This window comes from Lissotriton vulgaris, chromosome 4_1, assembly GCF_964263255.1.
Source record: "Lissotriton vulgaris chromosome 4_1, aLisVul1.2, whole genome shotgun sequence".
Lineage (NCBI taxonomy): Eukaryota > Metazoa > Chordata > Amphibia > Caudata > Salamandridae > Lissotriton > Lissotriton vulgaris.
The window spans coordinates 775,687,071-775,703,093 of record NC_141691.1 but is presented as its reverse complement, the minus strand read 5'-3'; the positions used below and the strand labels follow the sequence as shown (position 1 = coordinate 775,703,093).

The 16,023-nt window shown below is 41.4% G+C and overlaps 1 protein-coding gene across 1 annotated transcript in view; it reads left to right on the top strand.

Annotated features, from left to right (window-relative positions):
• Positions 1–8,011, top strand: part of STMND1 (stathmin domain containing 1) — a 97,050-nt gene extending 89,039 nt beyond the window's left edge. The window contains exons 3-5 of the mRNA XM_086965118.1: positions 1,758–1,909; positions 5,247–5,381; positions 7,480–8,011. Coding sequence (XP_086821244.1) covers positions 1,758–1,909; positions 5,247–5,381; positions 7,480–7,809 — 617 coding nt within the window. The 3' untranslated portion in view covers positions 7,810–8,011. The remainder of the gene's footprint in view (positions 1–1,757; positions 1,910–5,246; positions 5,382–7,479) is intronic.
• The last annotated feature ends 8,012 nt before the right edge of the window (positions 8,012–16,023 follow it).

Below are 16,023 nucleotides of genomic sequence, written 5' to 3'. Positions count from 1 at the left end.
GATATGGTTTCATCATTGGCATTGTTGTCAGATACGGAACACCAACACAAGCAAAACTTTAATACACATACACACAAACACAAATCTTCTGTTAGAAGTTCTTGGTCGGCTTTGCCAACTGCAGGTCAGCTCAATAACAAGGGACCCTAGTCATGGTTTCACCTCATGCCTCCTTGATCCACCACCCTACACACCCTGCCTTATTATCTCACTCAAGCATGTCCTTTTCAGCTCTCGTTTCTCCCTGCTTATCTAATATTTTGTTCTTCCTCATTTCCTCCTGTTTTACCAGTCTCTCTCTTGAACTTATCAAAATCTCATTAGTGAAAAAGAAGCCTTAGGCCCCAAAAATTAGTGCTGGTTCATTGGCAACCGGATGCAAAAATTAAGCACCGCATTCTCCTGCAATGGCCTTCGGACGCCGGCTGAATGCCCAAATTCCCAATCCGACCCTGCCCGAAAAAAAGTGTGACGATACTTGATTGTGAAACACGTTTGAGAAAGGTCTTTCTTTCACTGACATAGTAATTATTTTCAAGGTGGCACTGACTTTAAAAGTTGACATTATGAATGATCAGCATTGAAAACCTTCATACCCATAGCTTCTGCTGTTGACTTATTTCTGAACCAAAATCTTTAAATAAAAGAAATTGAGGGATGGAGGGAGATGAGTATGATTTGCAGATTATCATGTGAGATAGTACATTATTAGGTAAGACATCTATATTTTCATCAGCCAGAATGAATACTGGGACCGAGAACTAATTGAACATAGGATACGGTTCTCTAGCCCTCTGAATCTGAGCTCACAAACTAGCTGGAAATGCCTGCCTGAATCCAGAGCTGATCTGTGCTGTCTATGGAAGGCCCTGGTCGCCATAGTGTTGCAAGAGATCACTCCCTTGGATAGTCGTTTTAGTGGATATTGGCAATGTCACCTCTGGAGTGGAGTACAAAGGTGGAGTGTAATCATGAGTCTGGATAAGGAGTTGTGCAAATAGTTTCAGGTATTTACCACACCTGGTAAATACCATTTCCTGATTACCTGTGGGTAAGGACGTATTTACCCGGTGTGGTAAATACCTCCTATTTGGAGTTTCAAATTTCGAAATGAGGCATAACCTTTAGGATCAATATAAAAAATACTGAATTTCGAATGTTTTGCCTTTTTACTGGTATTTTCCCCAGATAAATGTCATCAAGTTTGACCAGCCAAAAATCTATTGCAGAAAATTTCAAATTTTGTGATAATTATCAGACTGCTCATAAATTTCATCCTATATACGAGGATCAGAAACAGCCCTTACACCTTGTAATCAGGGTCACAGTTTATGAAGAAACCACATAGTTGGATAACGCGGATTCCGCTCTCCTGCGCTCTAACTATACGTTCTATAAAGGAAAGTAGAGTTAGCACCATTGTTTCCTACTAACACCTGTGGTACTATCCTACTATCCATACTTCAGTGGCCCCAGAAACTTTTGAAATTTCAGGACTGAGTTTGACTGAGTTTAAATGGGTCCGAATCATAAAGAAAGCTCCTTCAGTGCACATGAGCAATGGTGTCCATATTCTATATTAATTTTCCTTTCTGGTTTAAACATTCACCTTAATGCTTGTGTCTGAGATTTAGTTATGTTAGAGTGGTCCATAACCCAACAATTTTCAAAGTGGCATGCCCAACCCTGGCTGAAAGTCGTTAAACAACCATACCCAATGTGTCCAGACTAACCAATTGTCTCTCTTTTATTTTTAGAGCGCTCATTATTTGGCGGCGGATTGACCAATCAGCAAGGACCTCCTCAGGAAAGAGCGAAATCCTCAGACATCCTAGAGGAGCTCATGATGCAAGGAATAATACAAAGTCAGCCTAGATTTGTGAGAAATGGCGAAGCTTTTGATGTCATGGTACGTGCTGTTGCGCATTTCATTGCTCTAGACGCTTGACTGTAAGTGAAGCAGAAAAAAAGTTGATTTTTGCAGTAGAAGTAAAGAACAACAAAGTCAATAGAAGCTGCCTTTTTCTCAGTGCTAAAGTAAGCACTCACAATCATAGTGTATGCAGTTTCAGGAGGCAAAATACATTATTAAGGCTACTCCGGGTAACCACATTCCCACTTCATTTAATTTTATTCTATTAGATAAATGTGTCTGTTGTGGCAACTCCACTAACAGAGTCCTCTGTACTGTTGCTACCAAATAATGAACTTCAGAGGGTCACTTACTTAAGTCATTCCCAATGTTTGTTTTATCCAGGAGGAATATACATGCATGTATGACAAAAGACAGAAACATTCATGAGAACAATAAACAGGTTCTACCTATTTTTGATTGTTTCTCAAAATATTTGACATCAAGAAAAGTTTTGAAAATTGCAATGGTTCCGTTCACTCCCAAAAAATTATTGAGATCATTTTACTCGAAAAGTCCTCTCTTTTCCGCTACCGTTCCTAACACTGACTTGAGGCGCTACAGTCCCTACCCCATTGCACACTATTGGCAACGAAACTGCTCACTTAATGCATTATAAGAGTCATACAAGGCCTTCAGCCCCTTGATGTCCTGGCTATTTATTGCACTAAGCAGGGGTTGATTAGTTACACAGAAAAGCAGAGTCTTACATTTTTGGAAGAGGCGTTGATATTGTCTTGAAGGTGCTTGATCAGCTTTGATTCAAATGGTGATTTATGGCTGATGTGTGTGTTTATGTAATGTGCGCCTGTGTTGTCAGCACTTGCAGTATACCCACAAGTGGAATGTGGAGGGTGCACAGTCAAGTGGGGGAACATCCTTTACGACGCAACTATTAGCCCGCACTACCATTACAACGCGGGGATTACAACGAAAGTCGTTACAACGACTTTCGCTGGAGGGTGCTGTTGGATAGGGAATAGTTTAATTTTCTATCCAACACCTTCCCTACTATCCACGGGGATTGGAGTTGGAATAGAAAATTAAACTATTCCACTATCCAGCGCCCCCCAACGCAAGTCATTGTAACGACTTGCGTTGTAATCCCCGCATTGTAATGGCATGCGGGGTAAAAGCATGCGTTGTACTGACATACAACCGTCAAGTGTAGCCCAAAAACTGGTTAATATCGACAGAGAGACTGGGAAAAGCTGTTACAAGCATCAGGCTTCCCCATCCACCACGACACCAATAACAATCAGCTTTATCTGAATGTGCTGTCCTTAGCTGAGCCTCACTGCCTGTAATGTCGGAGCACGGAGCAGCGTCAGATTTGGCTGCGCCGTGCTCCGACATTTCCAAAATGCAGGGATGCTCCGTATTTACAAGAATATAGGTCACCCCCTGAGTTGTCCCTAGCGCTGGCACTACATTTAACTGCCTAGCGCTAACGCAGGTACCTTTGTAGCATAGGGCAAAGGGTGCCTGTGTTGCAGGGAATGATTGTTTATGTGCAGGAAGCTGTCCCTTCCTGCACATAAACAATCAATAATGGCGATTTGTTACTTCTATGTGTGCTGCAGAATACATTACACACGGAAGTAGGAAATTGTGATCCTTTAATGATTCTTTGTGTGCAGGAAGGAACACCTTCCTGCACATAAACAATCATTAATGGTGTTTTGCTCTTTCTATGTGTGCTGCAAATTGCAGCACACATAGAAAAAGCAAAAATAAGGAGAAATAAAAGTATTTCTGCCTGTTGCGCCATTCTAATGCCTGCTATTCATGGCGTTAGTTTTTGGCGCAGCCTCAGATTTATGTGAATCTGGGGCAGCGTCAAAAAGCAATAGGTGTTTCAGTGTAACACCCACAGCAACACCCATTGCATGCCCCTTTCACGCAAAGTGATGGGTGTAAAGGGGCCGTATTTACAAGGCGGTGTTAGGCCCAAAAAAGTGGCTTAACGCCGCTTTGTAATTATGGAGAAGAGCATAGCACCACCAGAAGGTCGCTAAAAGGGACTTCTGGTGACGCTATCCCCTTGTAAATATACCTCCTTCTGTTCACTGCCTCGAGCTCCTGTCTCCTCAGCAGGGATGATCTCTGAGTTTGATATATCAGCCACCCTTGTTGTCCAATTCATGAAAACCATGTATGATAGAAAGTGCATGTACAACCACAGGCATCATTTAAACGGGAAAGAGGAGTAAAAAGTTGAAGAAAGGAAAAAGGGGAACCAGAATAGTGATAAGACACATATTAGCAGGAGGAAGTATTCAAGTTAAGAGATAGGAAATAGGAGAGTGAGCGATCTGTCAAGAAATATAAAGAATAGTAGAGCCCAGCTGTGAAACATCATATTGATAGTAAAAAAAAAAATCTACTAGGAGACAGCAAGTCAAATTTGGTCTGGCAGGCTATCATCTCCTGGAAGCCATTGCCATTGCCAAAGAAATACCTCTTATGTGTGGATGTCTTCCTGACGCAAAGGGGTTTAAGGCTCTGAAGGAATTGAAAAAGATTTTTATTTTACAGTTTATCATTAAACACCTCATTCAGAGCATAAAAGCCACAGCATGGCCAAAACATTGCTCTCTCAGGAGTACCCTTTACGTGGGACACACAGAAGTGGAGCTTACATTCCACCACCCTATGTTCTGTGAATAGGATTTTTTGTGTGCCAGTATCTGGTTGGCATCTGGTTGGTATTTCTTTTGCCACCCTTTATTACGATTAACACCAAGGCACGCCCACTATGGACTCCACACATCGCCTCTTCCTTGCTAGTATTCGCCCAACACTACGAAGATGATCTGAATCCCAGAAATCCATGAAAAATCTGCCCCAGTGGCTTAGTCCAACCCAATGCCGACCAGTTCAGCCCTTATGTCTACCGTGGTCCTGTCCATTTGCATGGGAAGGCAATCACATTCTGGGGTCTCCTGAATGAGTCGCTCTCCTGCACCACTTGGGAGGGACTTTGCCAAAGCCCAGCAGCTCATCTGCCTGCCCCACAGCTCATCTAAGGGTACAAGGGAATTGACTTCCCAGACTCACATACCCAGTTAGATTCCTGAACATGTTGTCAATCACTCTAGACACAGTCTATGCACATTGTGTACTGAACCCCACCCCAGTTAGCTTATAGGGCCACTAGGGTCTGACAAATGTGTCCCTCATGAGATCATGCCATCTGGCACTCTCATTCTCTCACATGTAGGGAGGCGGTGAAGACGTCATGAAGTGGTCATGTGCCACTTTAATTTTTTCTGCATATTTTGCACATCTACTCTCATAAGCAAATACAACATTTGTGTACTTTCTTCCTTAGGTGGAGGGGAACCGAAAACCATTGAAGCGACCGCCCGCAAAATTAGAAAAACTGAAGACCAAAAAGAAAAAGAAGAAGGAGTTAACAAAAGAAGACATTGACAGTAAAATAAGAGCTGCGGAGGAGAGGCGAAAGGTAACCCACATTTGCATCAATATATTTCAGCTGATATTTGCTGAAAACAAACCTGCTCTCAAGCAGTGCCTACATACTTGATGCTAGTCGGTGGCTTTGTCAGTAGTGGTGCATGTAATTAGTTTGAGAACAGGGGTGTGAATTAGGCTGATTCGCAATGTAGCGTTTTTCCTAAACTTCACAGTTGCTGTAGAAGAGGTGATGCTGACAGGGTCTGTCTGGGCCACCTCAGGCTTCGACTAGGGCAGTCAGTGACTGACTTCAGGTGTTGTGAGTACCTTAATGAAAAATCCAGGTCTACAATGACTTAGATCAAATTGGTGTCATAGGTGTTAACCCCTTCCGTGCTCCTGTCAGCCAACGGCCGACGGGAGAACTCCCTCCCCAGTGCTGCGAACGGCCGCCGCAGCCCCGCCCACTCATTAGAACGCTCGCGCCGCGGCGGAATTGCCGCCACGGTTAAGGCGTTAATCTGATGCACGCCAAACCAGAATGTACCTATTCCTGTGCTGGGCCAGCCCCAGAGACATTCAGGACCTCATTAATGACAAGTGGGACATTGCTGCATGAAAGCAGCGATGCTCCACTTATCACTGCGCCCTCCTTGCGACACCGATGATGCATCATATTTACAGTATGACGCATCATGTCGCAAGGAATGCCAGATACCTTAGTATTACTGACGTATATGTCTGCACAAAAAGGGGCTCAGTGCTGGAGTTGTGTCGGAAACCTGACACAACTCCAGCAATGTTCCTTTCACATGGGGCAAGCCCCATCTGAAAGGGCCTGCGTCACCCTTATGCCTGCCCTGAGCCAAGCGTAAGGTTTTGACACATTGGTGTCCTAGAAGTGGCGCAGCAAAGTCTATTAGATTTCGCTGCGCCACTCCTACGTCTCTTGATATTGGGGGAACGCCCACCCTGCATACATTATTCCTGACGCAGGTATAATGTACGCCAGGGGTTTGCGAAGAGACGCATTTGCCTAGATGAGTCACTTCGTAAATATGGCGCAACATGGCACATTATTTACGCCACCACTGCATCACTAAAAGTGACGCAACAGTGGCACAAACGTGACACAGGCCTTCATAAATAAGGCCCTCAGCGAGGGTGAAGAGTTTTTCAATTAAAAATATATTAGCATTCACCATTCAAAAGGGGAAGCTCTGCTCATTCCACTGGTCACATTCTGTCCGATACATAGACCATGACTTCAGTAGACCGTCTATTATAAAGGCAAGAAACACTCAAACTCAGCTACCACCAGACTTGTCCAATGAGCACTGCAGCAACATAGCCCCCAAGCATTCTACTGACAATTTTTGGAACCAAACCTTTTACTGATATTTTTCCTGGATATTATGCATAATATTTTAGTGACTGGTGCAATTCAATAGTTTAGAAACAAAATTGAGGCACACCACATTAATTATCCACCAAAATTAAATTGATGTAACATACTAGCTTTTCCAATATGGATTACAGTTCAAGGAATGAGTCCTTGCAATGAGTAATTTGTCGTCCTTGGTTCTCCTTCACCAGGTGCATGGGCCAAAATCTCACTTAGAATGGCCAACTTAATAATCTAGAAAGATCTTTAGCTGAGCAGGCTCCTTCAGAGTGACGCCCCCCTCCATTACCATGGCTACCATGGGACATGGTATGCCCCAGGGACTAAGCCTGTTTTCAATACTACACATACATTTCAAGGACTGAGCGGACTTGATATTATAAAACTGGACAGACTATAGAATAGTTTTAGAAGAAATTAATTGTTAGTAGGACATTTTGTGCGAGCTGAATTTGCATTGTCATGACTATAGACATTTTAAAGTTAAGGTTTTAGATCCTATGGGTTGTGTAGATTTGAATTTTGCATTTTTAATAACATAAGAGTTTGAATTGTGAAGTTTTAGATAATACTAAACAATTCCAAATAAAAAATGAAAACACAGTGTCCAATAGGGGTTGCTTTGTTTAAGGCTAATTCTCATTGTAGCTACTGCATGAATACAAATGCATAAGTTATCTCCTCTGATGACAACCACAGAAGGATGTACTTTACATTTTTCATGTGGTATATTATTTTTCAGACCAAAGAGGAGGAGCTCAAGAAAAGATTACGAACAGAAAGACCTTTCACAGCGCTTGCCCTTCGACCAATTCCAGAACACAGAGGAGAAGGCGATTCAATGGCGGAGGACGAGCAAGGACCCTCAGCACAAAGCCAGCCCACCGTCTTGAATATGGATGAAGAGCTGGAAGCGCAGAAACACATATCTTTTTTAGAGACCGCCCTGGAGCAAGAAGAAAGGAGGAGTCATTTTGAGGACGTTGATGATCTAGGTGTGCTGGAGGCCGATGAAACCTTTAATCATCAAAATGTCGGTGCAGCTGACTCAGCCAGTGACATTTTCGAATAAGCATAACATAATGTTTATATGTACTTGCACTTTAACACTTTTCTCTGAGCCACATTTTGCCAATCCTCTCCACATTCCACGTGCCTTCCAAGGTTTGCACTCCCAATGGCATTTTTATTAAAGTATTTAGCTTCATATATCGTCAATGGGCACTGTCCAGTGGCACAGTGGCAGGGTTTAAATAAATCAGATGAGCAGTTCAGTACTTCGTGCGTTCTTTGTGTGATTGGCACACCCAAAAATATTATTTAATAATTTTAATTTGTTTTAGCAGAACCCATAAGTGCCTAAAAGTGTTTTGTGACGTCACTCGTGTGAATCATTTAACACCTGATTGGTTTTATATTTGGTAGAGTTGAAGACATCTTTGATGTTGTTGGAAAGAAAATGTAGGAGTCATACTGAAATAGATCTTGTTTACTTGCTGTTGGTGACGCTCTTTTAACCTCATGCGCGCTAGCGGAATTCCGCTCCTGCGCTGAGATTTTTTAAATCGCACTTTACGTGACGAGCTGGGCACGTCATCAGCGTGCGAGGAGGCTACGCCAAGACGAGCCCAGCTCGTCATCAGCCTCGAAGGGGTTAAAAGATACATCAGCCAGTGTAAAAGTGTGATTCAATTGGCTCAACAATCTTTACTGTGATTGGTTGGAATTCTGAAGCACTTGGAATGATAGCTAAATAGCGGAGTTGGAACAGATCAGTTCTTTGGAGAATTACCTTATCATAAACATTTTAATAGTGTGTCTGGATATGTAGGTAATAAGGCTCCTTCCGTAGAACAAAACTTTAACTGAAAGCAGGTTACATTGTATGGGGTATCAAACCCTAGTCGGGGTGCATGGGTATTGGGCCTGAGAAAGTGTCTGTAGCTTCCACGGTCCTTTATGGGGTGATGGTTAGTCCAGAATGTGTCTGAAGTGCTGAGTCTTGGCATGTTTTTGAAAAATGACAAGCAATGTTGATGTTTTATGTTGAGTAGCAGATTCCATACTGAGGTGGCGGCTTTGTTATGTAATGTTAATTTTGATTTATAAGGCGCAACAGCTACCCAAAAAGGGTTTCCCGGCGGTTTCAGAGAATGGTTTATAACGGGTAACGGGGATCTTGGGATTAACCATGGGAGTGAGAGTAGGTTCTATTCTGTCTGTTTCCAAGGAATCCAGGATGGAGATATTACGTTTACTCTTGGATATTATAAAGTACAAAGTCTATTTTTTGAGGGTTCAGGAGAAGAAAGCTGTCTTTCATGCATATGTGTGTGTGAGTGTGTATGTGTGTGTGTGTGTGTATATAGGGTATTTCTATTGTGCAAACATAGCCAAAGGCAATGGAGCGGTGTACAGGTTTATTCAGGTTGGCAGTTGGGAGGGGCCGGGTTTCAGGGTGTTAATGTTGATTGTTTGGGTTTTTAGATAAAGTTGGGTGCTATCAGCATATTGGTACAGGACAGCACCTGAGTTTCTTCATATAGCTGCATGCTTCATTACCTTGCAATTACTGCAGGTTTTTTCTTTCCGCTCACGTAGATAAAATATTAGTCCATTACTAAACATGCTCAAGTGTCTCTGTTTTTGCTGCATTGTCAAGTGGACTACCAAATAAGTCACAATTGTATGAATTTGAGAAGAGAAGAACCACAATATTGCCCAGGTCTGGACTATAAACTACAGAAAGTATAATTCAATGGTTTTCAATCATTTAAAATGGCTACATGATGAGCCAGGAGTACACCGCATATACAGGAAATAAGACACTTTTGAACAAGATATTACAAATGTCTCCTCTGATTGAAGCAACATTTTATTAAAAAAAACGTGGGTCATGCCTTAGAAGGTCTTTTTGACATTTATGGTGAACCAATATTTTCAAAAAGAGACCTCATATATAGCAGTGCACTAAACATATCATTATTATCCAGCAGTGGGTATTAAATTGCATTGTGGCATTTCTACCCTAAAGTATCCCTGTCAGAAAAACACAAAGAAAACAGGGTTCCCACTGATGCAATCCACGTTTCCACCATTCTTCTTCAACAGTCTTTAGCTAGTGGTGACATATAACTGGATTGCCATGAAATATATAATTAATTACATCATAGCAGTACATCAGCAGAAACAATAAAATGTCCAGTAGCCTAAAACTCAAAACCTGTACTGCTCTATTAGTTCTCTGCTGCTCTCTACAGATGAGCAAGATGGCAGCTTACACTGCTATATGGTGATTGTTTCATTTTATTTGCTTGAGAATTCCACACATTAGGAATGTTTTGCCCTGTTCCTTCTCGACAACAATTGAGCCTAATAATTTAAATGTACAAATATACAGTTGTCCACAATTCTTCCTAAGATGCCTTCCATCCAGAATCAGACATAAGGAGCTGTATTACATTAACTGTCCCAGAGTGAATTGTGCCTTTACGCCCACTTTCTGCACTCCTCGGAACAGTTTGCTATTACAGAAAGGGCCATAGACTCCTGCCTGGCTTCTTCTGTTAAACCGTTCATTCTGGCGCTACATGTTTACTGGCGCTATCTCAGGTTTTTTTCCCCGTTACTTGTATGAGGGCATGGCACCTTGCAAATGAAGAAGCCCATTGCCTATGCATCCACATCACATTATAAACGTGGCGGAGAGACTGTGTTGCGCAGTCGGTGTGCCATCCCTGGGACTGACCTTTGAAAGGGGAAATAGCGTGATGCCTGGACCCCTAAAACATCTCCCTACAGGCAGGTGTATTCACTCACTGCAACCGCTTGCAGAGGTATCTCTGCCACCCTTTCAGAAGAAGGCCTGCTTGTTGCCTGCACAGAAAATTGCAGAATGACTCCTTCAAACAGTCAGTCCACCTTTCATTAATGAACTGACCCAGGACCGACTGCTGTTTGCTGCGGCACTTAGGGTAGTGCCTTTATTGTAATAGGGAGCATTGAACCAATCCGCAACTAGCACACCCGTTTAACTCCTTCCGTGCTCATGATGAGCTCATCTCGTCATGAGGCACGGTGCACGTGTGCTCATGACGAGCTGAGCTCGTCATGAGCCGTGGAATGCTCACACGCGGGGATAATTCCCCTGCTGTGCTGAACGTTCCAGGAAAACGGGTGTGGCTGTGACGAGCTCAGCTCGTCATGAGCACACGAGCACTGTGCCTCATGACGAGCTGAGCTCGTCATGAGCACAGGGGCACTGTGCACGCCCCGCCCCCAAGCACAGCGGGGGAATTACCCCCGCTGCGTAGGATTTAAAGATGCACCGCGGCCCAAACAGGGACAGTACACCCTATATATAATGCAAATCTAGATCTTCCAGGATATCAAAGACAACATGCCCTTTCCAAGAATGCATCCGGGATCTAGGACAACATGCCTAAATCTATTATGACCGCTCCTATGCTGCCCGATTTAGGAAAGAGTTTATGACTCATCTATTTAAAGAACACTACAATGCAATGCATCAACTCAGCTTCTTCTCCAGCTACTCACCAACTTTACCACGTACATCCCTCCACTGCCTCTTGGCTAGATTTGCCATATAGAATTACCATATACATACATTTCTACAAGGTTTGGCACCATTCTTAGGATAGGTGGGACTGTCAGTGATGTGGAAAATAGTGTTCATACTAACATTTTTGCCGTTTTTGGAAGTGGATATATAGAGAAGCAGTACATTATTTTAGGTCGAATTGATTTAGTGGCAAATAATTTATTGAATGTATAAATTTACATGAATTAAATTGTAGCATTGCAACAAGAAAAACACGAGATAGAAAACCATGATACATACGGTTATAATAAGCTTCGGTGTATGGGTTTAATAATTTGGTAGAAGTTGTAGTGGTAGATTAGTAGGACAAAGCAAGTCACTGTTGATGTACTACATGATGTCGTTAATTTTTACTTGCACATCATTTGATACCTTTTCCGCAATAAATACTGTCATATTGGCATACAAACTGTTTGCCTTAGTGCATTGCTTTTTCACTACAAAATAAAAGATTTTAGTGAATTTATTCCACTGTTCTGATCATTCTGAAAATGTTGACGTGGGACTGGTCCTTTTAGTCTCTGGATGCCAGTTTGAAACCAGCACTGGCCTAGCATTAATGTTCATTGTTCTTATATAGCCCACAATCACTTGGGAATTTCTTGGCAAGGGCGTGCACCTGAATGTTATCATGTCAAGGAGAACAGTGCATAGGTATGATGGTCAAAATCTTTATTGAATAGCCAGGACTCAAAAGCTTTCCTGAAAGTACTTAAGTGAGTAAATGACCAAATGTCCGGTGGAAGGGAATTCCATTTAATAGGTGACAGCACAGAGAGTCTACGGCCTACAATGTTTTGTATAATCTCTGCACGGTCAGGAGATTTGCTGTATATTAATGAAGTTCTCTTGCAGGGGCCTATCTTGAGACTCTTTTGGCTATATATTTCGGAGGCAGCCCGTGAAGGTCTTCCAAAACTAAGCAGCAAGTTTTAAATTGTACACGCTGTTCGATAGGGAGAGAGCAAAGCTGTTTTAGGGGAGGTGTTGTGTGCGTTTTGCGTGGGCCCTTAAAGACCAATCTTTCCGCTGCATTCTGAATCAGTTGTGGTCCAGCAATGTCGCATTTGGGGAGGCCAATATATATACTATTAGCATAATCCAACCTTCCAACAATCCCTGCTGCCTTAATAGTCTTTAATGCAAAAACCACAGTTGATGGACAGAATGCAGAACAATGTCATACATTCACCCCAGTACAGAGATCTGGGCCCAAATCCATCGTTTTTTTGCACTCCACACCACCCCAGTTAAGACATGGCCATATGCAAATCAGTCTGACCCTGTGTCTCATGGGAACAGTCCAGCCCGAACTGCCAAGCCATGCCTTCCCTGGACCGGAAACAAGCTTCCGAGGACCGGTTTCTGGCATTCCAGCCATCTAAGGAGAAACATCAGTGGTTGAATGGGGTGTTGTGTTGTAACTCCAGACCTTATCACACAGAAACTTACAAACATCAAGATTGTTACCCACAGCTGTTTTCACACCTTCTTTCAATAATCTGTTTGCAGTTTCCACAGGCCCATCAGAAGCTGGACTATGCAAAGGAACTAACACGTGCTTAACCGATAGTTCACATTATTCACAATGGATAATTCTGCCGCAACCTGCGAGTAGCATTTGTCTTGCATAGATAAGCTCCTATCACAAGGCCAACCTTGCACTAAAAAATGTTTTACTCTCTGAAGACAGAGATCACCCTTCTCACAAGTAACCCACTCTTCCTGAGATAATTCAGTACACTGTGTTAAATCGCTGATGGTGAAAACCACATCAGAAACATTCTCCTTGACGACTAAATCCAAATCAGCATTATCCAATGGAATGCATAACAAACAGTCAGCCCTGAAATTCTTCCCTCCTGGTATGTATTTAATTTCAAAATTAATTTCCTGGAATCTATCCAATAGTCTAACCAACCTAGAAGAAGCTCTGTTAGAGCAGCTGTCCCCAAGCATGTATATCAAAGGTTTGTGGTCTGTAAAAAGTTGGAACCTAGAACCCCAAATATACATTCAGAATTTTTCAATGGCCCAACAGCACGCCAAAGCCTCCCTTTTAATTGTGCTATAGTTAGATTCTGCACCACTTAGAACTCTGGAAGCAAAGGCTATTGTATACTCTTGACCATTGATCATTTGGCTCAACACAGCTCCTAAGCCTTTTGAGCTAGCATCTACTGTCACAATAGTAGGTTGCCCATGAGAAAATGCTCTAATAGCTGGTGCTTCCAAAATTAATTTCTTAACTGATTCAAACGACGCTTGTGTTTCCTCAGACCATATATATTTTGCATTTTTCTTCAATACATTTCGAGAGGTTGAACAATTATGGCATAACTTTGAACAAAACGAGTGTAGTACTCGCTAAGACCTAAAAATGCTCTAAAAGCATCTTTATCTTGTGGTCTTGGAGCATCCTTTATAGCATTAATTAATGATAACCTTGGTTTTATGCCACTAGCAGAAATGTTGTAACCTAAATAATCTACGACTTTGGTGATAAATTTGCATTTGTTTCTATTAATAGTCATCCCTACACTTTCTAACTATTGCAAAACAGTTTCAAGCAGACTGTGATGTGATTTCAACGTCACTGAATGAATTAAAATATCATCTTGGAACGCTTGAATACCCTCAATATGTGAGAATAACTGATCCATAAGACGTTGAAAAACGCTAGCTGCGGAAGCTAGTCCAAAAGGTAAGCGTTTGTACATATAAACTCCAAAAGGAGTTACAAAAGTCATCAAAGGCTGGTATTCTTTTGAGAGTGGAATCTGGTGGTAGGCATATTTTAAGTCTATTGTTGTAAAATACCTACTACCACCCAGATTAGCTAACATTTCCTGAATTCGGGGTAAGGGGTGACAGTCAATGAGAATATTGCGGTTCAATGCTCTCAAATCCGCACAGAGACGAATCTCTCCAGAGCTTTTGCAAGCGACAACACTGGCAGAAACCCACTCAGGAGATTCAACAGGTGTGATAATATCCTGAGTACATAAATCATGTAGCATTTTTTTTAAATCTTCCCTGGCAGATAATGGAATCGGTCTGCATTTTTGAACCACTGGAATTGCATTTGTTTTAGTACAATGTTATGTTGGAAACAATTGACTAAGCCAACCTTTTCAGAGAATACATTGGCATATTTAGTAAATAAATGTGTTAAGACTAGATTATCAGACATATGGATAGTATCATCTGCTACAGATAATATAGGTAAATCACCCAAAACAACAGGTTCAGGATGACCTGGTTTTAAAACAATTCCTAACTGTGCTTGATCTTGCTAGCCTAAGATGTCACGACCATTCACAGCAACGTATTTCTTAGTATAAATTTCTCTCCCTTTAAAATTGATGGAATCAGAAAAGTATCCACACATAGTAATATCAAACTCCCCAAAAGCCTTGGGATTAACATCAGTAGGTTTAAGTAAAATTTTGGACCAACATGTTTCAAATGTTTTAACATCCAAAATAGTGATTGGAGACCCTGAGTCAGCCATAACACAGATGTCAATAACTCATATTAACATGTTGCACAAGGGACCTTTACATTTTTTGACATCCCATTCAAAGTGTTAATTTCAATAGTAGATAGAGTGTTACTCACAGCATGGCATAGTTCGTCCTCATCAACATCAAGAGCATTCACTTTCTTTTTATGTTTAGCTAATCTACATACAGTATTAAAATGCCCAATTTTCTTACAAATATTGCATCTTTTACGACGTGTGGGACAACTTAAATTGTTGCCCATGTGGTACTTCGAACCACATCTGTAACAAGCATTTCTGTTATAAACATGCATATTTGTATTTTCGGACTTGGTGGAAACCACTCTCACAACATGTTCATTACTTTTTATACTTGAAGAAGTTTCTGCGTTGATATGTTTTCCAGCAGAATCTTGAGTCAGAATTTTTGAAGAAATAACAGATCGTTCGATGCTTCTAGCAATGTCCATCACCTCATCAAGTGACGGATTCTTGCAAGTTAAAATATATTCTTGTATTTTTTTATTGAAACAGTTGAAAACTAACTGATCTCGCAACGCTGTGTCCAAAAATGAACCAAATTGACACTTTGCTGCTAAAACACGCAAAACAGCTAAGTAATCTTCAATTGATTCATCCCGTGTTGGTTTTCTTTTTAAAAAAACATGCCTTTCCACCATAACAGATGGTTCATCAACATAGTTTTTACCCAGTCTAGCTAGAGCCTCAGCATATACATTCCATGTTTCGTCACCAGATGGTGCTGTAACCAAAGGTAAATGATCAAACACATCTTGTCCAGCACTCCCTAAATGATTCAATAAAAGTGCTTTTTTACTTGAAGCAGAATATTCTGTGGCATCTATGGCTTATAGTTATCAAAAATTCTAAACCATTTGTGCCACAGCACTAAAGGCTTACCTGGGTTCTGCAAAAATGGAGGAGGTTGCATGGCATTGTTTGACGAAGAAGACATAATGCAAAATATAGTATAGCAAAGGTAGACTTGAGAAACTAACAGCACATGTATTGTCAATGGAAGTGTATATAGTAAATCAAACTCACCAAATAATGTACCAAGTAATGGTAAAAAACATTATTATAGCTGCAGTGAATGTAATATAAATAAATTAATACATAAATATAAATAAATTAATATA